At 39.5% G+C, this 14,527-nt stretch overlaps 1 protein-coding gene across 7 annotated transcripts in view; it reads right to left on the bottom strand.

Annotated features, from left to right (window-relative positions):
- The window catches only part of CTNNA2 (catenin alpha 2), a 1,256,663-nt gene that overhangs the window by 211,638 nt on the left and 1,030,498 nt on the right, over window positions 1-14,527 (bottom strand). For all 7 annotated transcript variants that reach the window (XM_033125182.1, XM_033125183.1, XM_033125181.1 and 4 more), the window contains one exon: window positions 10,472-10,624. In XM_033125182.1, coding sequence (XP_032981073.1) covers window positions 10,472-10,624 — 153 coding nt within the window. The remainder of the gene's footprint in view (window positions 1-10,471; window positions 10,625-14,527) is intronic.

The following is a 14,527-nucleotide window of genomic DNA, read 5'->3' on the forward strand; positions in this document are numbered from 1 at the left end:
ACAAAACAAACATAAACATAAAGAGACTAGTCACTCCCCACATACATGATGAAACAGTAAAACTAACATTTAGTGCCGTTGTCCCTACTTATTCGCAGTTTCACTTTCCATGGTTTCAGTTACCCATGGTCAACTGGTCCAGAATAGTAAATAGAAAGTTCCAGAAATACACATTTCATAAATCTTAAATTACTCACCATTCTGAGTACCATGATGAAATCTTGCACACAACCCCCCCCACACCCCATATAATCATTGCTTTGCCCAGCCTCTTCCACACAGTAGATGCTCCTAGCCTGTTAGTCACGGAGCAGCCTTCTCGGTCATCAGATGGACTGTTGGGGTATCTCAGGGCTCGTGTTCAAGTCACCCTTATTTTATAAAAATTATGGAATACAGTCCTCAGATGGAATGCAGCATCAAAGTCACCGATGTGATCCCTGAAGGGTTACACCGTCTACGGCAACACTTTGATGTATTAAAAAGAAAGAGACGACAACTTCCAATTACAATGTTCTTCCAAAAGGTTTCAGTAAGAAAATCATCAGCTGTCCAATCATCCTATGTCACAATGCCTACGTCATTCGCCTCATTCTATCTCATCATGTAGGCATAGTATCATCTGACATCATCACAAGAAGAAGGTAAATACAGTACAATAAGATATTTTGAGAAAGAGGGAGAGAGAGAGAGACTACATTCACATAGCTTGTATTACAATATATTGTTATAGCTGTTCTATTTTATGATTAGTTATTGTTGTTAATCTCTTACTATTCCTAATTTAAAAGGTAAATTTTATCAGAGTTATGTATATATAGGAAAAAACGTAGTATAGATAGGGTTTGGTACTATCGCCAGTTTCAGGCATCCACTGGGGGTCTTGGAACGTATTCCACCCCTGGATAAGGGGGGACGACTGGACAACAAAAGGTCAAATATTTCCTACCTGTCTGCAGCAGCAACACTGAATGTAACGCTCTAATGTCTGATCTGGCAGCACCACAATTACAGCCTCCAGCCCAACTTCTTAGAAATCTTTTTAATACATAACACTACTCTTTCTCAACTTTGGAGAGTAGACTAAAAATTATTAATATACTACTAGCTTGTGGTTTTATTGTGGTGAGGGTAAACTGATAAGAAATGTATATATAACTGGATATATGTAACGTATACACACACACACACACACACACACACAGAAAGAGAAGAGAGAGAGGAAGTGGGAGGGAGGAAGGAGGGAACATATATGGGACAGTATAGAGAACACGGACCCTAAGGCATATAAATTCTGGCTTTTACCCATCAGCTACTGACTTTCGTCAGGCTGGTTTTAGTCTCGTTGGGCCTCAGTTTCCTAATCTGCAAAACTACGTGGTAGTGATGATTAAGGCACTTATTTGTTAAGAGGAATAAATGAGATGATATGTGAAAATCACCACAATATCTAGCACAGAAAACCAGCTCAGTGCTGATATCTTTCCTCTTCTCCTTAGGGATGAGCAACATAATTAATTGTCCTTTTTTCCGGATATATCTTCGTAAGTGTACTTAAGTCACCTATTGGGTGAACTTGGGGAATAGGTACACTTGGGATAAGCTTTTATCCAGATGCCAAAAAATCACATTTCCATGGAAATTAATGGCCAATCCTTCTTACATCTAAAAAATAATTGATTTCATAATATGGCCATGTACTTTGCATTTTGACTGTTTCAAAGATTGAAATGGAACCTGGAAGTACTTAGATTTTGTGCATAGGTCAGCACTTGCAGTAGACCTTTGACATGAAAATATTTAATATCCTTAGAATCCGCTATTGGCAAGCAACCTTGAAAGTTCATGGCATTTAGTAATTGGAACAGATCTGAACCATTCAGGCTGTGCCGATGAAGATTCATGAAGCTACCAAGTGAGCTTAGCTTATGCTCAATGCCAGTACCAAAAAGCAGCTTGGACAATCTACTCCGTTAGGGTGTACAGGAATTCCTTTCCAGCAATGCATGATACCCCCAAGCGTGTGTGTTAAAGCACTCGTACAGCTCTTCCCTGAAATGTGATTTGAGAGGTATGCAACTTAACACCTGTCAATAGCAGCAACAGAAAACATCTTCAAGCAATTACTGTGGGGCTGGGGACTATACTATTAATAAATACTTATATACAAAGGCTCAGATGCTAGTCTATACGTACACTTTGGAATAGAGCCCGGGGGCAGTGTGCACAGTGGTAAACAGTGTGGTCTCTGGAGACAGGAGAGTTGGCCTGCGCATGAATTCTGCCTCTCTCTATCTGCGTGACACTGGACAAGTTATTAAACTTCTTAAAACCTCAATTTTCTCATCTGTAAAATAGTGGCTACTTTCTTTGGTTACCAAAATCATGAAATAAGGTAATAAAGAACTTACAAGGAACCCTAGTCTTATATTTAAATAATTATTAAGAGCCTAAGGTGAACCCTTCAACTTTTTTGTAATGCTTTATTGTATGTATAGGAAAAATTATAAAATACGGTAGAGTTTAGGTATTAGGGAATTTGGGAGGGGGGGTAGTATTGGTATATACCTTCCTGAAAGGACAGAAAAAAAATTACTGTAAGTTCGTCATGTGCTTGAGATGGAACAAAATGGCTCTTCATAAAATATTATGATTTACAGATTTTTTTATGGTTCAATTATTTGAGAAATTTCACTAATGCAGTTCCAGTTCAAATATATTGACTAGATTGGGGAGGGCAGCATTGAGAAAAAGATGGAATGCTCAGTTTGTACTTTACAAAACACATGAAGATCTAGTTCTATCAATGTAGTTTTTGATGCAGCTCTCCTTCATTTTTCTTTTTGGTTTGTGGTTTGAACACAGACCTTGGCGTTTTCAGAACTCTGTTATATGAATTTAAAGCCATGACATTCATGTAGGACTTTCAGGATTACACTTATCAAATAGCTGTAGCCAGAGACAACCATGAAACAGTCTGAGAGTGGAGGCTATGTTTTTTAAAGATTTCCGAGTGATTTCAATACTGCAGCATGTCAAAACTTAGAGTCATCCCAGACTCCACTCTGTCTCTTATCCTAACATCCAATTTATCATCTCAACTTTGAAAATACAACCAAAATCCAATCACTTCTTCCCACCTCCGCTCCTTTACTCTAGTCATAGTATACTAATCCTTTGCTGGACTGTTGGAACGTTTTATCTATCTCCCTTCCACTTTTGTCACTCTACTGAACATGTTCTGTATAGCAGTAGAGTCAATCTTTCAAAATGGAAGTCTAGTCATGCCATGCCTTTGTTCAAAACCTTCAATGGATTCAAATATCTGAGTCAACTATAAATCTTTACACCCAGCCCTCAATCTCAGCTCTGAAATTTTTCCTCTCTCTCTCAGCTGTAGTCACACTGGTCTCTTTGTTCTTTATCAAACATGCCAAGTACTCTGCTGCCTTGGGGGTCTTTGCCCTTTCTGTTCCCATAGTCTGGAACATTCTTCCACTTCCTTCAGGTCCCTATTTAATAGTCATCTTAGGAGATAAGTCTTTTCTGACCACACATCTGCTCCTACACCCTTCTCTAACCCCCACTACTGCACACACACAGTTCCACCTGACACGTTACACATTTATCTCACTCTTTCTCAATCTTCCCCAACAGAATGTGTGCCCCCGAAGAGCAGGAAGTTTTCCTGATATTTTCATGGTTATATTGCTAGCAACTGTCAGCACATGGTAGCCACTCAGTAAATATTTGTTGCTGAATGAATCCTTTGTGCAAGTGGAAGAATTCATTGAGGAAAACAATTTACTCAAGGCTGAGACCAAGGCAGTCTGTGCTTTACTGGTGATCACATTATTGATTTTGAATATTGGGGTTTATCCCTCATTTTCGAGCCTTATATTTTCTGATGCATACAGCTTTTTACCCTGCATGGGGTGCTGCTATCAGGAGTAACTAAGTCAAGAGGAAGAAGCAGAGAATCGAGAGCCCATTGTCTAACTCATCATTGTCCTTTGCTTTGTCAGACACCCTGTCTCAGATCCTCTGTAAACGAGGAGAAGGACAGCTGCATGCTTGTGAGGCAGAGGGCAGGGGAGAAATGTCAGAGGAGTCAGGGGCATTGTCTCAGGAGCATCCTGACAGTTCAGCTTCTCAGGAATCTGTACACAGCAAGGCTTTTTTGCTCAGTGGACATGGAAGTTCACACTGTTCTTTGCAGATTGGAAATCCGTCCTTGGTAGTAAATTAGGGAATTAAACAAGCACAATGCCTGTTTACTGATCCCTGAGGCACCTGTTGAGGGTCCTGCAGCTTTGTTATTAAAATATATTACATCAGGACTCAAAAAGTTGGCAACATCTCTGGCTGCATTTATTATTTTATTCATCTCGGCTACTTGTTGGGGTATAGTTAGCAATCAGTTAGGCATGGTCGCTTTGCTAAAGGAATTGCTAATCTAGCAGGAGAAATAGCATACAGTCATAGACCTGGATGTGTGCAAATTGAAAGTAAAAGCTATTAGAAAAAATAAACGAATACAGTAAAGTTGCCGGCTACAAAATCAATATACAAAAACCCATTACATTCCTATACACTAACAATGAAACTTAAGAAAAAGAAATGAAAAAAAAAATTTTTTTTTGCAATTGCAATGAAAAGAATAAAATACTTAAGAATAAACTTAACAAAGGATGTGAAGAACCTATATACTGAAAACTATAAGGCATTTTTAGAACAAATTGAAGAAGACACAAAGAAATGGAAAGATATTCTGTGTTCATGGATCATAAGAATCAACATATAGTTAAATGGCCATATTACTCAAAGCAATATACAGATTTAATGCAATCCCCATCAAAATCCCAATGGCATTTTTTAAAAAAATAGAACAAAAAAACATCAGATTTCTATCGAACCATAAAAGACTCCTAATAGCAATCCTAAGAAAAAAGAACAATGCTGGAGGAATCACATGCCCTGACTTTAGCTTGTACTATAGAGCAACAATAATCAAAACAGCATGGGATTGGCAGAAAAACACACAGACCAATGGAATAAAGTTGAAAACCCAGAAATAAACCCACATAAATGTGGACAGATAATTTTCAACAAAGGAGCCAAAAACATACAATGGAGAAAAGAAAGTCTCTTCAATAAATGGTCCTGGGAAAATTGGAAAGCCACATGTAAAAGAATGAAACTAGACCGCTATCTGTCACAATATAACAAAATTAACTCAAAATGGATGAAGACCTAAACATAAGACCTGAAACAATAAATTGCATAGAAGAAAGCATGGGTACTAAACTTACGAACCTTGGGTTCAAAGAGGGGTTTATAAATTTGACCTCAAAGGCAAGGGGAGAAAAAGCTAAAATAAATGAATGAGATTATATCAAACCTAAAAGCTTCTGCACAGCAAAAGAAACCATCAACAAAACAGAGTGACAACCAATCAAATGGGAGAAGATATTTGTAAACAATGCCTCTGATAAAGAGCTAATATTCAAAATATATAAGGAACTCATAACAACTCAACAATAATAAAGACAAACAATCCAATTAAAAAATGGGCAGAGGACATGAACAGAACCTTCTCCCAACAAAACATACAAACGACCAACAGATATATGAAAACATGCTCAACTTCACTAGCTATTAGGGAAACACATATCAAAACCACAATGTGATATCACCTCACCCCAGTCAGAATGGCTATCATCAACAAGATAAATAACAAGTGTTGGAGAGGCTGTGGAGCAAACGGAACCCTCATACACTGTTGGTGGGAATGCAGACTGGTGCAGCCGCTATGGAAGGCAGTGTGGAGGTTCCTCAAAAAATTAAGAATAGAATTACCATATGACTCAGCAATCCCTCTCCTGGGGGGATCTACCCAAAAAATCTGAAAACGTTTATCTCTAAAGATATATGTACCCCAATGTTTACTGCAGCTTTATTTACTGTGACTGATACATGGAAACAACCAAAGTGTCCTTCAATAGATGACTGGGTTAAGAAGATGTGGTGTATATATACACAGTGGAATACTACTCTGCCATAAGAAAAGATGAAACAGTGTCATTTGCAACAACGTGGATGGATCTTGAGATTAATATGCTAAGTGAAATGTCAGACAGAAAAAGTCGACAACCATATGACTTCACTCATACGTGGGATATAAAATTGAAAACAACAAAGGAACAAGACAAACAAACAAAGAAACAAAAACTCATAGAAACAGACAACAGTTTAGTGGTTACCAGAGGGTAAGGGCAAAGGGGGTGGTAGAAGAGAGTAAAGGGAGTCAAATATATGGTGATGGAAGAAGAATTGACTCTGGGTGGTGAGCACACAATATGATATATAGATGATACAGTATAAAATTGTATACTTATATAGTATAAAATTGTATACTTTGAGCTGAAAACTGACCAATGATTAGAGATGACAGGAAGGGGTAGAGTGGGGAGTCTGTCAGGAAAGGGGCAACATAAACGTAGCACATTCAGCAAATGAAAGATGGCTCCTATGGCCAATGCCTCGTAGGAAGTGGGAGAGGATAGGTAGGTGAGAGCCGAGAGACTGAAGAGGGGGACAGATCATGTGAGCCTTACAGGCGTCTTTCAAATGTGCGTCCTTAACCTGAGAATAATCAGAAGTCTCTGAATGGTCTCAGTCAAGGAAATTGCACGATCTGATTTGCATTTTTAGAAGTTCACTCTGCCTGCTCTGTGCAGAAGGAACTGAAGGAGGATGGGGCAGATGAGAAAGCTGTTGGGAGGACACTGCAGATTCTCAGACAAGAGCATGCAGCTTGCTCTAGGGTGTTTTTAGTGGAGATAGGTGAGAAGAAAGAAAAGCAGGCAGACTGACTGAGTACCAAAGCAATGGGAAGAATAAACCACATTTGGAGCCTCTGAAAACAGCCGTATTGACTCTGCATCTTGTTTTCCAGATTAGCTTTTATTTTCTTGGCTTCAATGCATATTTTGCCCCCAATTTACACCCACTCCTTCCCACTCACACCACATTACTTTGCTACTGATTTGCCATAATTTGCATTCCATTTCTCCAAAAGGCTTGGGAATGAGTGAGGTATAACAGATATCCTCTGACCGATTCAGTGCGCACTTAGTGGACCCCGCCCTGGCGCCCTTAGCTGACCCTCAGAAGGGATGAATTAGCTGGATTCGGAGATGAGGAAACTTTACTAAATTTTTAAAAATTTAGTTCTACGGTGATCCTTTCTGGAGTGCCCAATATTATAGATCACAAAGCACCATAGTTGACGTGTTAAATTATCTTAATCAAACCCCAGTGCAACTTAACCTAGTCTTTATTAAATGTTACCAACACAGTGGAGAAAAAACCCTCAAAATCTCACTTGTTAAGACAATTATGAAAAGCCCAATTATTTTCTCCTATTCACACTTTACTAATATTTTATTTGCACTAAAACTGTCCTTGCTGAGGTCCTTTCTAAGGACCACGAAGTTGTGAGATATGTTGTAACACCCTCCATTCACTTCATCCCATCAATCTCCCTGAACAGCAAATACCAAACGGGGGCAAAATGGCACAAAGATATAAGACAAAAACATAAAAATAGATGGAAAACTGAATGTATCATAATAAACTCAACAATCAAGAAATGTTGAAGGACTAAGACTATCATCATTGATTCATAGATTGATAATTTCATGTATTCACGCATTCGTCATTTAAAAAATTTTGACATATCATTCTATGATTTATATCAATGGAAACTTAGAGATCCATCAGAGGTTCTCAAACAGGGATCAAAGGCGCCCGGTGGATTGTGAGGTTGTATTTGGTAGGAAGTGGAGGCTGTCCATGAGGGAATTGCAGGAAGTGGACAAACAATGAAGACAATTATTTCAATTCAGTCAGAACACATTTTATTGATTCACGTATTTATTTGAGGCATGGAAACTCAATATTTCAACTGAATAAAGAGCTCTCTAGCTGAAAATATTGAGAACAACCAAAAACACCCCCACAAACTTACTAAACCAGCTCTCTCAGGAATTTCCACTTCCAGCCATGGAGTAGCCAATAAAACCCACTTTCCTGCTGAGGACAACTAGAAATAAAAAATAAAAATAATGTCCTTTGGTCAGCAGCCAAAGAAGTCAAAACTTAGACTTGATCAAAGAGAGATGCTCATTGTGAGGAGTCCAACTTTCTGCATTTCACTTTTCCTCCCAGGGCTTTCCTCATTCTTAGTGTTGAGAGGGAAACTGAGGTGCCAGATACAAGATAGCTGCTGAAAGGAATATAATTCTTTAGAATCTGCAGCAATCTCATAAGGCTGGGGAGACAAAGACTGGAGTCCAGAACAGCCAAGGAAGCAAAGACTTGGAATTAAGTTTCCATAGAAAAGTTAGATTCAAAGCTTGGCACTTAATCACCAGTTTTCTCCCAAGATCTTTGTCTATTAAGTTACATATAGCAACAGTAAAAAAGTAAATTGAAAGCATAAAAAAGCAAAGCAAAGTTTACAGCCATCTCACGATATTGGGCAAACAAAAATTGGAGTAAATGCTTTGCAAATGAGGTGGGATACTAAATAACACATCCGTTCCTCTGTTGGCACCCCTGGAAGACTATTCCATAGAAGTGGGGTATAAGAAAGGCAGACTATACCTTAGAAAGACTACAAACCAGAATCAAGTCACTTCAATCCTTGATGGATTGAGATGGTCTCACTCTCTGCTGCCCTTCAGGGGACAGGATTCTCTCTGGAGGGAGAAAACATTATCCAGACTGCTATGACCTGAATGTTTGTGTTCCCCCAAAATGCATATGTTGAAATCCTAATGTGATGGTTCTAGGAGGTGAGACCATGGGAGGTTCTGATGTCATGAAAGTGGAGCCCTTATGAATGGGATTAATGTTCTTATAAAAGGGACACAACAGAGATCCCTCACCCCTTCTACTATGTGAGGACACAGAACAAAGGTGCCAGCTGTGAACCAGAAAGAGGGCCTTCACCAGAGAACACACATTCTGGAACCTTGATCCTGGACTTTCCAGCTTCCAGAACTATGAGAAATTAATTTTTGCTCCACAAGGCGCATTAGAGCTGATAGTCCTGCTAGGTCTTATTTTCAGGGAAACACGGTAGTTCTAGGCTGGAGTTGTACAGTTAGAAGTTCAGAGGTTCTGTTACTTTGAACTAGGCTTTTACACACTCAACTAACTGACTACTGCCCTGGGTGATGGCTCCACCTATGTCCCAAAGGACCTGAGGGTCCCTCTGGGCCTGAGGCAGGACTTCCTGTTGCCTGGATGTTGTCAGCCCCAGAGACAACTGCAGTGTTTGGGTGATTGAAGAGGAAACTAAACAGATGTTTAGGGAACAATTAAATCGGAACACAACTCTATTATTCACTCGAAGAAAAATGGAGAGGATTTCACATTTGATGAACTTATTCAGAACTCAAATTTGCCATTCTAAAGGGAAAACAAAAAAAAAAAATCTTACTGTTAGCTTGCATTGAAGTTGCCTGTCATTTTAAGTAATTTTATTTTATTTTGAATTAAAGTGGGGGTATACCAGAAGTTTGTTGTAGGTGGTGATGGTGTTGTTAAATGCTCAGAGCCTGCAAAAGTTTTAACCAGGTTCTGACAACTATTTCCTAAAGTTGCCAGGATCCTTATTCTCCTGTGCATTTTTCCTCTAGTACACACATTTCCTGTTTACGATCTGTAATTTTCTATTTAGCTGCACGTCACTAAATGCAACCTTTGTTGAGCTGTTGGTTTTCATGCACGTCACTAAATGCAACCTTTGTTGAGCTGTTGGTTTTCAGCTCCTAGATTTAGGTAGCAGGGTTATCATTTTACTTTTATTTTGTTTCCCTTGAAAAAAATTTTCTTTCAATATTACACAGAACAATTTTGCATTTATAAAACAACTCCCACAGATTTCTCTAACACACAAAATATACTTCTGACCCTGAACTTACACGCCTACTAGTGCCCCAAGATCCTTCAGCAGGAGTGTAAATATGTGTTGGTGGAAGTGTGATGTTTTTTCCCACAAGTTCATAATGTGAACAGCTAATCTAGGTTAGATGGGTGGAGTGGAGATGGGGATCAGAAGGAAGAGAGGGAACAATTTAAACCTCCATTTGGCAGTTTCTACTCTCTTAAATTCAGCACTTTGGAGTGTCACTTCTACCTCTGTTTCAGCCTCTGCTTATTGTTCAGAAAAATGAACAGACATGTTCCAGATCATATTTGGCATGTGGAATAGAAGAGATTCTTGATAACCTGTTTCCTTTGCAAGTGATGGAGTCCTCAGGAGATAAAGGAAAGCAAGGTTCCAGGATTTTATTTCTCTGGTAAAACCATACAAGGGCTACCTATTGAAATTCCAACAACCATATGGAGAGATTAAACCTGTGAATAAATTCTAGTCTTCAGGACTCTCCTGACTTACCTCTACCAGCTTGTTGGCATGTTCACGGAAAACCTGGGCGTATTCCTTTACTTCTTTTTCATTCCCACTCTTTGCAGCCTCAATAAGAACTAGCAAAGGGACGTTGGTTTCCAAGAAAGAATCAGATATGTGATCCATCACAGCTTTCCGAAGCTGTAAAAACACAAACAAAAACACACACAGTTAAGGAATAGAAGAATTGTCTATTTGAGTCTATTACTCATTTGACAATATGGATTAAACTACTGCCCAGGAATAAAGAGTTTTTCTAAACAATGCCCCGCTATCATTCCATTAAAATAATGGTTCAAGTACCTTTTAAAAAAAATTCTTAAATATAGTTGGCATACAATATTATATTAGTTACAGGTATACAATTTAGTGATTAGACATTTATATATCTTATAAAGTGATCATCATGGTTAAGTATAGTATACATTGCAGTTATTGCAATATTATTGACTATAATTTCTATGCTGTGTATTACATCCCTGTGACTAATTTTATAAATGGCAGTTTGTACTTATTAATCCCCTTCACCTTTTTCTCCTATCCCCCACCCCTCTCCTTTTAAATTTTCCTGGTGCTAATCACATCATAGGAAAATAGAGAAAGAGAAAATATGGTGAATATGCCACCTCCCATGATCACATTCAAATTACAGCTAAATTATAGAAAAACCAACCTTGAAAACCATCTGAACAGAGTCCCTATAACTAAGGATATAAAGAAGAGGCCACATTGAGACTGGTAGGAGAGGCAGAGATGTGAAACAGTCTGACCTCAAACCAACATGTAGTGGTTGAACACCAGGAGGGACACCTTGGTGGTGGAGGTCCCCCCTGAAGAGTGAGGGGTCCCAGATCCACACCAGGCTCAAAAGCCCACGGTCCACTGACAAGAAAAGGAGTCCCCACAACATCAGGTTGTGAAAATCAGCAAGGATTCTGCCTGACCCTGTGAGACAGAAGGTGGTTAGAAACCTAGATGTCCTCTTCAAGGGCCTGCACATGAAATCACTCATTGAAGGCACTCACACTGGTCTCCAGTGGAACAGCGGCAACTCAAGAGGTGTCAGAGACATACAAAAAAAGGACTGAGTGGCGTGGCTTCAGAGTGAGGGCTAGAGAGATAGCCGCCATTATCCCTGTGTGGAGCCCATCTCACATGAGGACTACAAGCTGAGTTCTCTTACCTGTGCTGAGTTCTCCCTCACATGGCCAAATCTGAGAATTCATTGACCCTGGTGACTCCCTGGGACCTCGCCCTGCCCAGGGGCACTTTCAGCTCCTGGGCAGCCAGCCCCACCCCACATGCTGTGGGAGGCATTTCCATCTGCAGACAACCCACAGTAGCTGATGCAGCCACTTGGGAAACTTTCAGTTACAGGTGGTCAGCCCCAGCTAATGATGCAGCCTTTTGGGGGCAGCTCTTGGGGACCTAGGGGCCTGAGGTGAGTGGCGACTGGCTGCAATGTACTCTGGGTACTTTGTGGAGTGGCCACACGCTGGGCACTGGCACAAGAACTGGATCTGTATTAACTTTGTGAACACCACCTGTCCCACCCAATTTAGGTAGCATTGTTGGGGACACTGTCAGCACCAGAACATCCAGTCCAGCCCCACACACCTAAGAAGGAGTTTGCTGCGTGTGAGCCCTAAGGGCAACTGGCAAGTGGCAATAGGCCTGGGGGGCCCTGGGCCTTTTGCTAAGCTGCCCCAGGCCTGATACTGGTGGCAGCTGGCCTTGAATAACAGCAAAGCCACCCCCACAAGCTGCCAGGTCCAGTGTAGCCAGCAACCAACTGCATTATAGCTTTGTAGCTCCTACTAGGTAACCCTGAGCTGGTAACAGGCAACAGCTGAACTTGGCCTGCATGGGAGACCCTCCCAAAAGGCACCAGAAACAATACACCCCGAGGTGGGCTTCAGACACAAACCAATTAGGCTAAAGGGCGGTCTCAATAGGCACGACAGTGCACTGGGGTGAATGACCCCCTTGAGGGGTCAGTCCCCAGACAACAGCTCATACACTGTGGGCATAGTCAATCCTCACAACTAGTCAGCCTGAGAGTCTATCCCATCAACTGACATGCAAAAAGCAATCAAGTCTCAACTACAACAGGAGGGCACACACAACCTACACAAGGAACACCCATGAAGCACACAGCACAGGTGATCAGGGAGACTGTGTCACTGGGCCCCACAGGACACCTACTACATAAGGCCACCTGACAAAGACTGAAAGACATAGGAGATCTACCTAATACATAGAAACAAACACAGAGAGGCAGACAAAATAAGGAAACACAGAAACATGTTCCAAATAAAAGAACAGAACAGAACTCCAGAAAAAGAACTAAATGAAATGAAGGCAACCAACAGGAGACATATTTCAAAACACTGGTTAGAAAAATGATTAAGGAACTTAGTGAGAACTTCAACAAAGAGATAACAAGCATAAGAAAGGATATAAAAGCTATAAAAAAGTAAAAAATGAATAAAATAGCTGAAATGAAGAACATACTACTAGAAGTATTCAACAGCAGATTAGATGAAACAGAGGATTGAATCCGCAATTTAGAAGATAAGGCAGAAGAAAATTCCAATCAGACAACAACAAAAAAGAATCAAAAAAAAAAATGAGGACAGTTTAAAGGGCCTCTGGAACAACATCAAGTGTAACAACATTCGCATCGTAGGGGTACCAAAAGGAGAAGAGAGGAAGCAAAAGATTGAGAACCTATTTGAGAAAACAATGACCGAAAACTTCCATAGCCTTGCGAAGAAAATAGACACACAAGCCCAAGAATTGCAGTGTCCCAAAAAGGAGACCACAAAGAGGCCCACACCAAGACACATCATAATTAAAATGGCAAACACTGAAGATAAAGAGAGAATCTTAAAAGCAGCAAGAGAAAGACAACTAATTACTTACAAGGGAGCTCATATCAGTTCATTTCTCAACAGACACTTTGCATGCCAGAAGAGAGTGGCATGAAATATTAAAAGTGATGAAAAGAAAGGACCCACAACCATGACTATTTTACCCAGCAAGACTATCATTTAAAATTGAAGGGGAGATAAAGAGCTTCCTAAACAAGAAAAAGCTAAAGGAATGTATTACCACCAGGAAAGTATTACAAGAAATGTTAAAGGGACTTCTTTAAGAAGAAAAAGGGGGCTCAAAATATAAAAAAAATATATATATATATATCAATAATACAATGGTAATAACTATATACCTATCAATAATCACTTTAAATGTAAATGGATTAAATGCTCTAATCAAAAGATATAGGGTAGCTGAATGGATAAGAAAATGGACCCTTAATATGCTATCTACAAGAGACACATTTCAGATAGGAAGACACACATAAAGTAAAAGTAAAGGGATACAAAAAATATATTTCATGCAAATGAAAACAATAATAAAAAAAAGCAGGGGTAGCAATACTACATGAGACAAAATAGACTTTAAAATATGACTATAATAAGAGACAGAGAAAGACATTACATAATTATAATAGGATCAATCCAACAAGAGGATATTACCCTAGTAAACATCGATGCATCCAATATAGGAGCACCTAAATATATAAAGTAAATATTGAACAACATAAAGGGAGAGCTCAACAGTAATACTATCATAGTAGGGGACTTTAACACCCCATTTACACCAATGGACAGATCTTCCAGTCAGAAAATCAACAAGGAAACAGTAGCCTTAAATGACAAACTAGACCAGACGATTAAATTGATATTTTAATAGCATCCCACCCCAAAGATGCAGAATATACATTCTTTTCAAGTGCACATGGAACTTTCTCAAGATAGACCACATATTAGGTCACAAAATAAGTCTCAATAAATTCAAGAAGACTGAAATCATATCAAGTGTCCTCTCTGACCATAATCGTATGATACTAGAAGTCAATTACAAAAAAACAAAAAAAACAAAAACCCTGAAAAACACACAAATACACGGAGGCTAAATAACACGCTACTAAACAATGAATAAGTTAGCAATGAGATCAAGGAAGAAATCAAAAATACC

Source organism: Rhinolophus ferrumequinum, chromosome 13 (genome assembly GCF_004115265.2).
Source record: "Rhinolophus ferrumequinum isolate MPI-CBG mRhiFer1 chromosome 13, mRhiFer1_v1.p, whole genome shotgun sequence".
Lineage (NCBI taxonomy): Eukaryota > Metazoa > Chordata > Mammalia > Chiroptera > Rhinolophidae > Rhinolophus > Rhinolophus ferrumequinum.